Source organism: Tenrec ecaudatus, chromosome 2, assembly GCF_050624435.1.
Source record: "Tenrec ecaudatus isolate mTenEca1 chromosome 2, mTenEca1.hap1, whole genome shotgun sequence".
Taxonomy (NCBI): domain Eukaryota; kingdom Metazoa; phylum Chordata; class Mammalia; order Afrosoricida; family Tenrecidae; genus Tenrec; species Tenrec ecaudatus.
The window spans coordinates 213,444,794-213,459,703 of NC_134531.1; the positions used below are offsets into that span (position 1 = coordinate 213,444,794).

The following is a 14,910-nucleotide window of genomic DNA, read 5'->3' on the forward strand; positions in this document are numbered from 1 at the left end:
GTTTGTTCAAATCCATGGGTCAGATGGTCAGTTGGAGGCATCTCCAGACTCCTGTTGGGGCTTCTGAACCAGGAAGCAGGGAGACCCAGCGGAATCAATCCAAGGTTGGGAGAACGCTCATGGCTCTTCTGATCTGCAGGCAATATGATAGGAGGTTGATGACTCAGATGCAGGGTCCAGATCCAGCAGAGTTGAAAACTTTCGCACAGATTCTGCTTCCAAAAGGAGCAGGCCACACCCCTGGGTCTTTCTTCCAATTAACCAAGGGTGTGTCCTGATCAAGGCCCACCCCAACTATTGTCTACTCACAGAGTTGAATTCATTGGTTAGATCTAATCATGGGGTGGATTGCATTGTATTAGATCACATCATGGAGGATTACTGCCGAATTCCCGAGAACGCTGGCCTAGCTGAGATGACATAAAGCTTCACTCTCACACAGAGAATAGTGTGCACCCTGGGAATGGTATGTGCCGTCGGTGTAGTGTGCACCTTGAGAATAACGTGTTCCCTGAGAATCCCCTAAATAGGCCCTTAAAATAGTATATCGCTAAGTAATCATTTATCCACGGGAATCGTGAGTCCTCTGTGAATAGTGTGTGTCATGGGAATTGCGTGTACCTTGAGCTTAGTGTGGACTCTGACGGTAGTATTAGCACGGGACTAGTGTGCACCAGGGGAGTCATCTGTACCCTCAGAAGGTTTGTTGGGATGATACACAGTAGTTCAGTAAACATGGCAGAGACTCGGTCGATGTGATAGGTTTATTGTGCCAACCTGGCCCATAGGAACATATGGGAATAATCAGGTTGCAGTTTGCTTGGAGGGCAAAGAGATTAAATGGCTGTGCAAGGCCCACCCCATTTTCTCTTACTCTCTGGTAATTGGACCAGTGTGCTGCTGCTGAAGCTAGTTCTGTGCCTCAACCTACAAGCTATACTACCTGGGGGCCAGGCCAACCTGTGTATTGTGTCACTAGAGCTTGAGGCTCCTTGGAGACCTGCTTTGCCACACTGCTGGTGCATACATCACTTGAACTTGAGGCTGGTGGATCCTGTCGCCTTGCATTACTCGTGTCTGATATCCCATCTGGGCCTCTTCACTAAGCACCCGAGCTGCTGACTGCTGGTGACCCACCCTGCTGCTTGCTGTCTGTGGGCAGACTGCCTGCCTTGCCCAAGGGAGGCCTATGCTGTCTGCTACCTTGACCTTGGACCCAGCAGCCCACATCAGTTGAAGGACTTCCAGTATATTAAGTGTTCCACAGAAGTGAGTTGAACTGAGTCCTCTGTACTGCCGTGTGGACTATTTGGTGGTTATATGCCTTCTCACGGTGTAAGCCATCTCTATAGCTATATATGGGATATATGTTATATATAAAGTCATAAGTGCCCTGGGTTGGTTTCTGTAGTGAACCCTGCCTGACACAGTTGGAAAGGTAGACATAGGGAAAGAAAACAGAGGACAGATTTGGGTTATGCTTGGTAGAGCCTTGACTGTGTTGACTAATAGATTGGATGTGAAGGAGGAGAATCAGAAATTATTTGGTGTCTTCTAGTTTTGGACGTGAAGAATCTAGTGGCGAATGGTGCCATTGATAGTTGGATAAATTTTATTGGGGGTAAATCTGACAAAATAAATTTGATAATAAGTAAAACCATTTAAGAACGTACCAATTGGTGGTGGTGGTGGTAGTGTTAAGCATTTGAGATAAAAAGGAAATGACAGGCTTCATTTCTTAGTTGTCACAATCCGAAACATTCTGGAAAATGGTTGCCATCTCATAATTGTAATTAGTTAATGGTAAATTGTGCTAACATTAAAACAAAAACACCAAGAAGATGCTTCTACTTCTTTTGTCAGGATATACTTTTCTGGAGAGTGGTTTTTTGTGTTGTTTTTATTTTTTCATATTTTGCTACTCTTTGATGTTCAAGTTCCATAGATCTTTCCAGTAATCCAGCTATATAAGTTTGAACTATTTTTTCTCTTTACTCATCGTCGCCCTGTTCTTTACTTGTGCTGGGGGTAGAGACGCTCCTTCCTCCAAGGCTGGTCCTCTAGCTTTTCCTTCTTCTTCCAGAAATTTTTTAACCTTCCTCATACGTTTTCTAATTGCAAACATGGCGGTCCTTTGCTTTCCTCTCTCTGATCCTTCTCCAAATCGTCCTCCAGTAAGAACTGTGCATGCATTTTCTTCTAACGCTGTGAGGTGAAGGAAATGAACGTATGGTCTCATTGAGAAAGTAGATGTGTTCCAAGGTGAATAATCAGGTCCCTGGAGGGACTGCATGTGGACAGGGTTCTGATTAGAATACGGATGAAATTGGATCTTTTCCTACACGATCCTTTCACACCTTCGCATGACAGAATGATGTCCTTCAGTTCTTCTCAGCTTCTGTCTTTCAGTCCAGAGGCCCCCTAGCCGATAGCACTGTTACTGGGTAAACATTGTGCTCTCTCTCCTACAGCTCTGACAAAGGACTGCTTGTCCTGTCTTGTCTGTCTGTGCTGATTGTTTTGTAGCTTGGGGATTCGGAATCACCGATGAGAAAGCAAAGAGGAGGTCATCCTTTTAAATGAGGGGGTGAGAGAAGGACTGGGTAGATGAATATAAGGGAAGCCCAGGACATGCTGAGGGCAGTGAACCATATCTGCGGGTACTGTGTGGTAGATACATGGCATTACACATTTGTCAAAACCGGTCCTTAATATAAATGATGGAGTTCAGTGATACAAATGTATCGCTATAGTCTCACAGATATAACCCCTTTACAGGTGTCAGTAATAAAACTGTGTGCAGCGAGGGGAGGGGTGTATGGGAGCTCCCTGTACTTTCTGTGAAAATTTTCTGGAAACCTAAAACTGCTCTGAAAAACAAAGTCTATTCATTTAAAGAATAAATAAAACAAGCTATCTTTCCCCTCTAAATAACTACATGGGAAAATCGGTCTCGTTCATAGGTGAAATCACAGCTGAATTCACGTATGTGACATTTTATCATGTGTGTGGTGTGTACTTCCCAGGGACTGTTCCATCCTTCTCACAAGCAGATCATTCCTTACAGAAGCTTGACCAGCCTGGCCATGAGCAGAAGGTGCCACGGTGCCGCTGGTGAGAAGAGTAGGCGGTGAATGAACGGAGGAGAGCCCGGATGACATCAGTGAGGGGACTTCATCCAGCACTGAGGGCACCCGTCTTCTGTAGTTCGGCCTCCTGGGGTCTAATTTAGGCTATGCCATCTCGCTGTGTGATCTTGGGCAAGTTTCTAAGCTCCTTGGCACTTTAGTTCCTCTCTGGAAAATGATGATGGTGCCATTTACCTTCTTGTGGGGATTGTCATCTTAGTGGGCCAATGAGATGTTGCATCCAAAGTTCTCCTATCTATGAGTGGCAAGGCACAGTAAATAATGTGTCCTCATTGTCTTCTTCTTCTTCTTTTTCTTCTTCCATTACCGTGGTCATCCATCTCCTGGTATGTGGGTGTCTTGAATCAGCTGAAGCATCAGGGAGGGCACAAAAACATCTTCTTACCTACCTGGCATTTTAAAAATTAATTTGTTTGCCTAAGCGCTCTCGTAATGGAGTGTAGATGTCCACCAGCAAGGGGCAGCTGACTACATCTGCACCTATAGTGCAGATTGACAGATTGAAGCTGGGCACGACTGGGGATGACTCTACATCCTATGCGACCTTTCATTTACATGCATGGAGAATATATGAAATTTAGGGAAGCATCCAGCAAAATGTCTGATTACCACACTGAAATATTTACACTCAACATCATGTTGGCCTAGGTTTTTTTCTGTTGTAGATGAGATTGGTCAGCATTCTTTCATCAGTTTGAGCAGCATCTATTTAGTGGACATGCCACCATGACTAGGCATTGCACAGGGTGCTGGGGCAGAGCAGTGAGCCTTGGCATCAGAGTTGCTGGACTCATCAGTTTTGGGGTCTTAGGGTAGACCTCAGGCAAACAATCTTGTAGATGCCATCAATTCTCTTGACTCTGGGGGCACTGAACATGGCAGTAGTGATTTGCAGATATGGAACCAGCCTTGTGGATCAGATGACTCACAATTTTCACCACTCTACACATGTGCTGCTTTGCAGATGTATCCATGACTGTGAACATGCTGTGAGCATTGGTTTGGGGGTTTGTGCATGGTTTGTCCATGGAAGAATTTTTAGAGACATGAACCCTTATTCTGGCACTCATTTTAATAAGTCACACACACTAGCACCTCTAAACAGGCACATGCGCGCATGCACACACACACACACACCACTGATAAACAGAAAATCCTGGTGGCCTATTTTTATGTTATCTGTAAAGTTATCAAGGGTCAGAGCTGACCTGATGGCAACATAGATGGTGTAACAAATACCCAACACAGATACAGATCTGTGAAACATAGGAAACTGATAACTGAGCTGTTTTATATTGTTTATACACGATATCAATGCTGATATTCCTGAGAAATCATTTGTGCAAACCTGCCCTACTTATATTGGAAACTACACACCAACATGTTCTACATTCTTCAGCCTCAAGGTCAATCCTGGAAGCTCAAATGTAATCAGAGTACAAAGTGGGCCTCGCTTAGGTTAAGCTCAAACTGGGTTATGCAATTATTCCAGAGGGGAGCGCGAAGGATGGCAGACCCTAATGTGATGATGTTATTGAATTCTTCTTGCAATAGAACCAGCTCCTTTTCCTTCATCAGTCATTGAGATTTATGTTTCTTTCTCTATTGAGTTTCTGGGTTTCTAGTTCACTGTCAAGGACAGCAGCACCTGCCAGGCAGAGAGGTTCCTAGCTCCTTCAGGCCTTACCCAAGTCCTGCCTCCAGAAGAGATTCAGAGTTTCTCAAACTTTAGATAGCAATGGGTGTACCCTATAGAGCATGGGACTGTCCTGCAGCAGAACTTGAAAATTTTTCATGCAGAGTGTGGTGAAGAAGGATCACACCGACTCATTGAGTTCAGGCCAGTTTTACCAGTGAGAGAATGATTAAAAAATGAATAAATAAATAAAAGTATTTGTAACTTTTAGTGGATTTTTGAATGGCATATACGTGAATGTGCATGTTTTGTTATTAATCATAAATTTATGTACATTCTGGACATTTGATGGTGTCATTTCTTATTTTAAGCACTTAATCCAGATTGCTTCCTCTTTCTCTCCTTTCCTTCCACCTTCTTTCCTTTCCTTTTGTGCCTCGCCTTTCCTCTGTCCCCCCTTTTTTCCACCTCTCCCTCCCCCCTTCTCTGTCCCTCTCTTTGTTCATTTCAGTGGTATTTGGAGAGAAACAGCAGTCTATGGTCGTTAAAGACTGGTTTCCCAGTGAAACCACTCTGGGCCCAGTTCTCTTGGTGCCAGTCACTGAGAGTGTGACCATGGTTCCGTGTAAATTCTGGAGCTTTTGTTCACAGAGACAGTCCTACCAAATGGACAGTGAGTAAGAAAGACCCATGGAGACGCGATGCATTTGGATTGTGGCGCGGGGTCCCATTACCGAAAGTACCGTGGACTTCCAGAAGAACCAAGAAATCTGTCCTGGAGGAAACATAATCAGAATGCTGGTTCGAAGCAAGGACGGTGAGAATTCGTCTCACGTACTTGGGACATGTTATCAGGAGGGACTCTGGAGGAGGACACCATGCTTGGTAAAGTAGAGGGTCAGTGAGACGGAGAAGACCATCACCACGACGGAGTGACACAGAGGCTGCAGCAATAGGCTCCAACTTGTCGCCCATGTGAGAGTGGTGCAGGATCGGGCTGTGTTTGGTTCTATGGCCCACAGAGTCCCCATGAATGAGTGCCAACCTGATGGCACCTACCAGGAAGCTCGAGGGTGGGGTTAACACGGAGAGCCATTCCTAGAGTACGACAAGTGGCGAGTGCGTTTCCCCTGCTCTCTTGATGGTTTGTGCTAATATCAGGCTGCACACACTACATGTTCTTAAGCAACCGATTCATTCTATTCTTTTTTAATTTGAGGAGCATTTATTGTATTACGTTTACAACACGCTTTATGCATCATCCCTCTGCTGGAGACACGAAGTCCCCACTCAGCGGTTAGCCCTGTTGATTCCCTGGTGGCTCCGCAGTAGACTCTGTCCCAGGTCTCGCTCTTAGCTCCTGCTCACAGCCAGGAGGCTTCAGTGTTCTTTGCCGTGTGCCTGAAGTCTCTTCCTCTAGCTTCACATGGCCGTCCTTCTTCCGTGTCTGTATCTGTGATTCTTCCACTCTTGTTAGTAAGGACAACACTCATGTTGGATTAGGACCCAGTCCTACTCCCATATCACTTCATATTAACACAACTGGTAACATCCTCAAAGGTGCTGTTTCAAACACCAGGACCAGCCCCAGGAGTCAGGACTTTCACGGAACACAGTTCACTCGCTAATAGGGTGCATTCCCATTATGTGGCCATACCTGTCTAAAGTGTGTCTCATTCATCATGGTGTTCTCCCTCAGCCTTGGCAGCAAATGTGGCCTGAGGGCTAATTGTCGACTCATTATTCATAAGTCATGTGTTTGTACACAAAGAACCAGATGCCACCCCAGTGAGTTAAAATATAAAAATGTTAAATGGAAAAGGTGGGGGGGCATATAATTATCCATCTGAGCACCAAGTAACTGTAATCAGGGAGTATCATGAAATATCATGGAATTCCTTTTTGCTTGTGGACAGAACATACAAGAACAAATCTTTAGAAAAGTGGGAGGTGAGAATTCATTCTGGCGGGTTATTTCTTTGCTAGGACATCATAGTCATGTGCTTACTTTTAGTGGCTACCAAGTCACCCCCTACTCACAGCGACTGCATGCACAATGGAACAAAACATTTCTAGGTTCTGAGCCATCCCTGTGACTGGTAGCAAATGGGACCATTGTACGCCATGGGGTTTCCCGTGACTTTCTTCGGAAGTAGATTGCCAGGATTTTCTTCTGAGTGTGTCTGAGTCTAGCAGGTCTGCTGAAACATGTTCAGGCTAGCCACCTGCAAGCTTCCCTGGACAGCGAGGTGAGGGCCAGCATGCGAGGCACATTGACTGCGAGTCAAACCTCTGTCTCCTGCATGGCAAGTGATCATCGAATCACTGCCCCCATAACCATAACCCTGCCAAAGGTTCTGATTCCTATCAGAGTTCAAAACACTTATGTATTTTTAATCCTATGAGACATGTCCACAGACGCTTCTTGCAATTCCTCTGTTCATATATTGCAGAAGCACCATCAGCCCAGTTTTCCAAGACGATTCCTCTCCTCTCTCAACGAGCACTTACAGTTTCTAGTGGATTACTGCAGGGGCTCCAAGACCGGGCCTCCTTTAGCCTCTGAACAGAACAGATGGGCGGTGCTTGCAGCCTTGGCAACTTTCTGTGCGTTCACTGACATCTCTATATCTTTGCGACTCATGTCTTAAACTCATGATTTTATCTGAGTCTTTAGTCACCAATTTGAGTATTGTGGCTGATTACAAGCACATAATAAGACCCTTTCTGTGACTGGCATTTTCACTTTTTTTCTGGTTAACATAGCGTGCCTCTTGATCTGTTTTTCTTTTTCTTTTCTTTTTCTCTTGCCCTGCCTCAGTTGCCTTTCACTTGTGCTTCCCTGCACATGCTACAGGGGGATCTCAAGGGGATCACAGCCCCCTTGTTCGTGTTTCAGACTTGAAAGCCATATTCAAATGTAGCTGTATTTTACAGATTGGCAATTTTGCTATAATTAAGCGTCATGAATATGAAGATGTTTGCAGAATTCCCACGATGCCCCGTGGAGAGGATTGGCAATGGCATTCTTTCTCAGCTCGCGATGACCTATTAGAGTGTCAGTTCAGCTCAATTGCAACGTGATGTTTCCTCTTAAGAAGTGCAAACCGCGGATTCGTTCATTTTTGAGCCTTGCGTGGAATCGTCTGAGAAGCCCGGTGATCCAGAGGGCTTGACCCCCGAGGAGAAGGTCAGGGGCTTTGTGAAGGCAAGAAGGCTCGGACATTAAATGTCAATGTGCTATGGGCCCAAAAGGAGGTGGCATTTCAGGGATTTGCTTTTGTTATGTTTTCATCAACTGGCATTGCCTTTACCCGGGTGAGATCTGAGAAGGAACCAGTTTCTTTCTCCCCAAGTTGGAGATTATTGTTGACTATTTCTGGTCATTTCTTTCCCTTTCTAAACTTGTTCTTATGGAACAAAGCAGTGGAGCTTTGTCAGATGCCAATTTGGGTCCAAACAAATGAGCAGTTGCTTGGTGAAGGATCAGGCAGCGTTTCCTTCTGTTGTGCATTCGGTTGCTCTGAGTCAGAGGAGCCTAGATGGCACCTAACGAACAATAAGACTTGCTCTTTGGTGGCAGCTGGTGGAAGACTCTAGGTAGAGCCCGTGGCTGATATGATTTGTTGCTAACTAAAAGGTTGGGGGTTCAAGGCAACCCACAAGCGTATTGAAAGAAAAGTTGGTGATCAACTTCAGAAAAGTCAGGTCATGGAAAATCCTATGGTGCGCCATTCTACACCGACACACAGGAGGTTAGAGCGAGTGGGAGTGGATTTGATGGTGCCTGGTTCATGGAAGGGAAGCAGGTGCCCTCTTACTCAGTGAGTCCCTTTGCTGTAACCCCCATTCTGATCAAGCAGCCTTGATAACACCTTTGCCTGAATGCCACATGAGGACAATTTTAGTTGATCATTCTGTTTCCATGAAGTACCATCGGCTGACCTCAAGGTTACTGTTGACTTGTTCTTGTCATTTCATTTGCCTTTTGTAAAATAGGTTGTTATCATGGAAAGACGTGGGGACACTTAGTTCAGTGTCTTTGTGGACGACACCAACATTAGTCTCCACAACCTGAGACTGGAAGTAGTTGGTATCCACTCCCACTGCCAACTACATGGATTAGGATCAAAGGATAATAGAAGGTTCTGGATAGAGTGGTAGAAAATATGGAACGAAACCCACAATGGTAAGGCTTACTGGGCAGAGAGAAACAGGCACGAGTCTACAGACTATGACCCTTGGTCAGCCTTCAAGCCAGGAACTGAACCCACCCATGTGGTAGAATAATCAACCCTGTAAGATCAGGAGTACAGCATCTACACAATGGCAGCGTTGGGAAAGCAAGAGGAAAGAAGACAGGAAAGCCAGGGAGAAAGCAGACGAGGGGATTGCACATTGAGGGGTTGCCATGGATGACTTGAAACAAAGTATGTATGAGTTGCTTACGGTAAAATTTAGGATATGCATTATAAACCTTGACAGAATTCACAGTAAAAAGTAGATACATGTCCATCATTGTAGTCATTCTATCAATCCATCTCACCAAAAAGCTCTCTGACCTTCATTGAGCCCCTACTTCACCAAATGGTGTTTTCTTCTCATGCTCCACCCTCGTAATGGTATGTCCATAGCAAGTGAGCCAGACTGTTTTCTGTCATGATTCACAAGGTGTCCAAAGGCTAATATCCAGAAACATATCATTACCAGGCCTTTCTTCCTACTATGTCTTAGTTATAAATCTTGCTGAAACCTGTCCACCATGGGTGACCCTGAAGGCATTTGAAAGATTCCTGACATAGATTCCAGCACTATAGAAATGTGCAAGCCACTGTAGTATGGCAAACCAACAGGTGGTGCACTTTTGTAATTAGATAATATATTCATAATCCAACACGCAGAAAGTATTAAAAAGTGTGTAGAGAAAATTATAGTCTCCCACTCAATGACGTTCAGGTCTCCATTCCCCATGCCTGAGTAGACACCTACCATTTTCAATTGCTTATCTGAACTCAGTAATTTCTTGAGCATAAATGAATGAAAACGGGTCATGCTGCATCACTGTTGTCAGTCAGCATCGGCTCCAACGCCTAGCCACCCTAATTACAACAGAATGAAGCACTGCTTGGTCTGCACCATCCTCCTAATTGTTAATGCTTCAGCCCATTAGTGCAGCCACTGTGTCAATCACTCCCATTGGGGCGTCTTCTCTTTCACTGACCCTCTACTTTCCCAAGCACTGTGTCCTTCTCTACTGCCTGGATTGCTCCTGATAAGACGTCCTGCATACGTGAGACAAGTCTATCTGTCTTGGCTTCTAAGGAGCATTCTGCCAGCACATCTTCAAAGACAGATGTGTTTGTTTTTCTGGAAGTCCATGGTACTTTCATCATGCTTCATCAGCATCATAATTTGAAAGCCCCATTATTCGGTGGTCTTTCTTATTCATTCATGGTTCAGCTTTTCCATGCATATGAGGCTATTGAAACTACTATGGCTTGGGCCAGATGCAGATTCATTTTCAAAGGATCATTTTTGGCCACGTAAAAGCGATCTCCCGCAGCAAATGTTCCCAATGCGATACACGAATCACTAGTAATCACCGCATCAGCATAAACGTTGCACTGGTGGGGACTTTCTTCCACAATGGTTCTAATTCCTCCAAGTAACTCAAAACATCCAAGTCGATCTTTTCCTGCTCATGAATACTTGTCCTAGGAATTAGTGGCTGAGCTGCCTTAGGGTCCATCAGCCTAGGCCATGGTTGTGCCTGCTTCTGGGGAATTGCCTGGCAATTCTGTTCTAAGCTGAAAACAAAACTGTGGACTCCTTTCTTTTCACTTTTCCCCTTGTAGTTTGAAAGCCACTTGAACCAGCCCCCTGATGGTTTACATTTTAACAAGACTCTTACCCTGGTTTATTTGCTTTTATTGTCTGTGACAATGGCCCAAGTAATTAGGCCAGCAGAGAATTGCATCTTAAGGGCTAATTATGGAAGCAGTCCTCCTGTCAGTTCAAAAGTAATCTCTGCAGATGGAAAGTGTCACTACCCATGACAGCCTATTGCTCCAGTGTCTGTGAATCTCAGTCCAGTCAAGATGGCATTAGGGTGAGCTGATGCCCTCCATTATGTTCTAGAAGGATACCCCCCGTGTGGCGAAGGTAGCTGTCATGCCCCTCAACTGCATTCTGTTGCAGGTGGGTCATCCGGTAAATATGCAAAACCCTCTTATAATACAAGACTTGGTTAAAGTAGAAACATTAAAAAATCTTTGGTGAGTACAGATTCTAATATTTTTAAATAGTTATTTTACTTGTAAAAAACAGATACAAAGCATTTGAGGCCTCAGACTTGTGTTAGGAGGTATGTGAATTTTTCTAAGAACGCTAAACCACATGATCACAACTGGGAGCCTGACAGCCACAGAAATGGATTTTCCTCACAGTTTCCGAGGCCACAAATCTAAGCTCAGGGTCAGCACAACAATGCTCTTTCTGAAGACTCTTGAGAAAAAAAAATCTTTCCTTTCTCCTTCCTAGCTTCTGCTGGTTTGTGGTAGTTCTTGATGCTCTTTGACTTGTTGCAGCAAAACCTAAAGGATCTCTGGCTTTGTGTGTTCCCTTTGCATCGTCTTCTCTGTGTGTCTCCTTGTGTCTGTTCTCTTTTCGTAAGGAAGCCAGTAATACTGGACCAGGAACCATACTTGAATTTAGTTGCCAACTTGACTGAGTTTCCAGCAAGGTCATATCCGTAAGCATAGAGGTTAAGACCAATTCGACCTTACAAATTTGGCTAGACCAGAGCATGTACATGGGTACAGATAAGAGCTGGAACCACAGGGTATCCTGTACAGATAAACCCCTCAGAACCAATATTGAGACTAGCCGTACCAGGAGGGTGAGTAGAAGATGGAGGGTGGGGGAAGGGCGAACTGATCCCAAGGATCTACATAAAACCCCCTCCCAGGGAGATGGACAGCACAAAATGGGTGAAGGGAGACATTGGACAGTGTAAGACATGACAAAATAATACTAATTTATAAATTATCAAGGGTTCATGAAGGAGGGACGGTGGTGGGGGGGGGGAGAAGAAAAATGACAAGCTGGTACCAAGGGCTCAAGTAGAAGGAAAATGTTTTGAGAATGATGATGGTAACAGATGTACAAATGTGCCAGACACAATGGATGGATGTATGGATTGTGATAAGAGTTGTATGAGCCCCCAATAAGATGATTTCAAAGAAAAAAAAGAGACTTACATATATCTTCTCAGGAGACAGCTCAATCCCTAACAAGGGGTTCATGTAGGACAGTGTTTCATGCCCAATTGGTACTTAATCATTTTTGTTGATTGAACAAATGAACATGTTCCCAATTTTGATCTATGTTCATTAATATGTGCTAAACCATCACACCCTTACTTAAGCTGAGTGCTTTGGATTATGTTGTTTTTTCATTTCTGCTATCATCTGAAATATTGATGTTGATAAACTTCGTTTTAACTCATGGCAGCCTTATGTTTAAAATAATTTTTTATCCACATAGCAGACAATTAAACATAAGCTTTTAAATTTCCACCATCAAAGACAGGCAGGAAGAACAAAGTCTATATCATTGTCTCATTGTAGCAGCCACGGAAAAAGTGACACAGAAATGCAATGTAATGCCACCAAAGTGGTCTATTAGTCCTTTGGAAAGAGTAGAACACAGCAGGCCTGCACCCAGACCTTTGTCTGTAGGAAGCGTCTCATGGTGCATGTCGCCTCTCCGGTCAACTCGAGAGAATGCAGAAAGAACACACTCAGCAGCCTAGACAGAGCAGCTGCTAATGGAGGGGTGGCAGTCGTCTCCACGCCGTACACACAGGGCTTGGCTGTGATGTTTTCAAAAATAGATGGAACATTTTTTTCATGTTAGGATTGTGAAGGGATTTGTGGAAAAACCTGATGCCATTAGCACACACACAGACACACACACAAACACACACACTGCATGTATGTAAAACTAAGGCAGAAAATCTAAGAAAAAGTAGAATGTAGCCTTTCAAGAGGTGAGGTAGAAATGACAACATGAATTGAGAGATGTATTTCAGAGTCTACACGAGGGGGGCGAGAGGAAGGCCTCATGCTTTAAGTCTCGTTTCTGGCAGGATTTTATATGTGTGTGATCTGCCTTGGACTTTCTGCTGTGAGAAAGCCAGGATTTCTGTCCTGCTCGGAACCTGCTTGATCTAGTGATCTCATAGGACTATGAATATACATTTTCATGTTATTTGCAGCTCCCGCCTTCTGTCAACACACAACAGTGGTACCTTGTGTGTTGCTGTGATGCTACAATCTGCCCTACGAGGGATTTCATCTCTCAGCAGGGTCACCGACAGGTTTCACTGAAGCTTGCAGATTGATGAAGACTATGAAGAAAGGCTCAGAGGAAAAATAAAATAAAGTTCAGAGGTCCATTTCCAAATATTAACCAAGGAAAACTTTATGGGCCAAAGAAACTTGTCTGAATCTTTGACTTAAGTATTTCGGACATGTCATCAAGAGGGACCACATGGTGGTGAAGGACATCATGTTTTTGCAAAGAGCAACCCCCAGTGAGGTGGACTGACACAATGGCCTGAACACGGGGGTGCATGCATACTAGCAAGATGAAAAAGGGCGCAGGGCCAGGCGGTGTTTTGTTCAGTCGTGCATAGAATGATCATGAGTTGGAGTCAACTCAACTGTAACTCATACTTTCCATCTGGATTGAGAGTCCCTCAGTGGTGTATTATGATAGTGTATTGCATGGGGATATCAGCCTTTAGCCTGCAGTCTGGGGTATTCAAAGTGTGGTTGGCACAATCATGGCCCTCAACATTTTCATATTGTAATATCTACAATTCTTTTTTTTTTATTGCAAAAACGAATTTTAATTTTTAATCTTTAGTTTGATTTAAACATTGCTTTTAGTATGATGCCGACATCAGCTGTGCAGAAAGGCTCTGGAGAGATGTTCATAGCAGCACACACCTGCGGCTCTTCTTCGGTTCTGGGGGCTCCAGGGCAGCCAATATTGCTTCGTCAAATACATTCTTTAGGCCTTTCTGTGTGAGTGCAGAACACTCCACGTACTTGACAGCCTTCAGGTCACGGGCCAGCTTTTCGGCAGTCTCTGGGGTGATGGGCTTCTGTTTGTTCTTGGCAAGTTTCTCAATAGTAGAGGGGTCATCTCTGAGATCAATTTGGGTTCCAACAAGCAAGAAAGGAGTCTTTGGACAGTGGTGTGTTATCTCAGGTACCCACTTTTCTTTCACATTTTCAAATGAGGATGGAGAGACCACTGAAAAACAGACTAGAAATACATCTGTTTGTGGATAACTCAGCGGCCGTAATCTGTCATAATCCTCTTGCCCTGCAGTATCAAAAAGTCCGAGAGTATATGGCTCTCCACCAATCATGACTGTGACTGCATAGTTGTCAAAAACAGTTGGTACATATTCGGATGGAAATTTGTTTGTTGTGTAGGATATCAGGAGACATGTTTTACCAACGGCACCATCACCTACAACAACACACTTTATTGTCTGCATTGCTGAAATAGTATTGTATCCACTTTTAATTTCAAACTCGATGTTGACCTCAGCTTCTCCGCCGGGGCGTTGGCCTATCTACAATTCTTAAACCTGTGACTATGGTACCTGATGTGGCAAGAGGATCTGTGCAGATGTGATTAGTTAAGGGTCTAGAGTAGATGAGATTCTCCTGCACACCATCTGGCCCCCAACTCATCACAAGGGTCTTTGTAAGGAAAAGAATGAGCAGCTGACTCCGAGCCCCAAGATGCAATTTGACAAAGACTTGACAAGTAATTGGCAACTCCAAAGGGAGGCCAAGAGCCTAGGAATCTATTGAGTTTCCCAAAGCTGGAAAGGGAAGGGGCAGACTCTCCTCCAGAGCTATCAGAAGGAAACTCTACTGACACCTTCATGTTAGCCCAGTAAGACCCAGTTCAGACTTCCAACCTCAAGATCAATGATGTCACATGTGCGCATTACTTTAAGTCACCAATGTTGTCGTAATTTGTTACAGCAGCAGGAGAAAACTAACGGAGACGTTGGAATTCACTGTATCTCCTTGCTTC

General features: G+C 44.3%; 2 protein-coding genes across 2 annotated transcripts in view; one reads left to right on the forward strand and one right to left on the reverse strand.

Annotated features, from left to right (window-relative positions):
* Positions 1 to 14,910, forward strand: part of DSCAM (DS cell adhesion molecule) — a 646,922-nt gene that overhangs the window by 82,392 nt on the left and 549,620 nt on the right. The gene's annotated exons all lie outside the window — the stretch shown is intronic.
* Positions 13,670 to 14,428, reverse strand: LOC142439719 (cell division control protein 42 homolog). Its single transcript, XM_075542277.1, has one exon. The coding sequence runs from the start codon at positions 14,357 to 14,359 to the stop codon at positions 13,784 to 13,786; it is 576 nt and encodes a 191-aa protein (XP_075398392.1). The 5' UTR covers positions 14,360 to 14,428; the 3' UTR covers positions 13,670 to 13,783.

Bases quoted from the DNA above. Each gene is read 5' to 3' on its own strand.
- LOC142439719 (XM_075542277.1), bottom strand. From the start codon at position 14,359: ATGCAGACAATAAAGTGTGTTGTTGTAGGTGATGGTGCCGTTGGTAAA.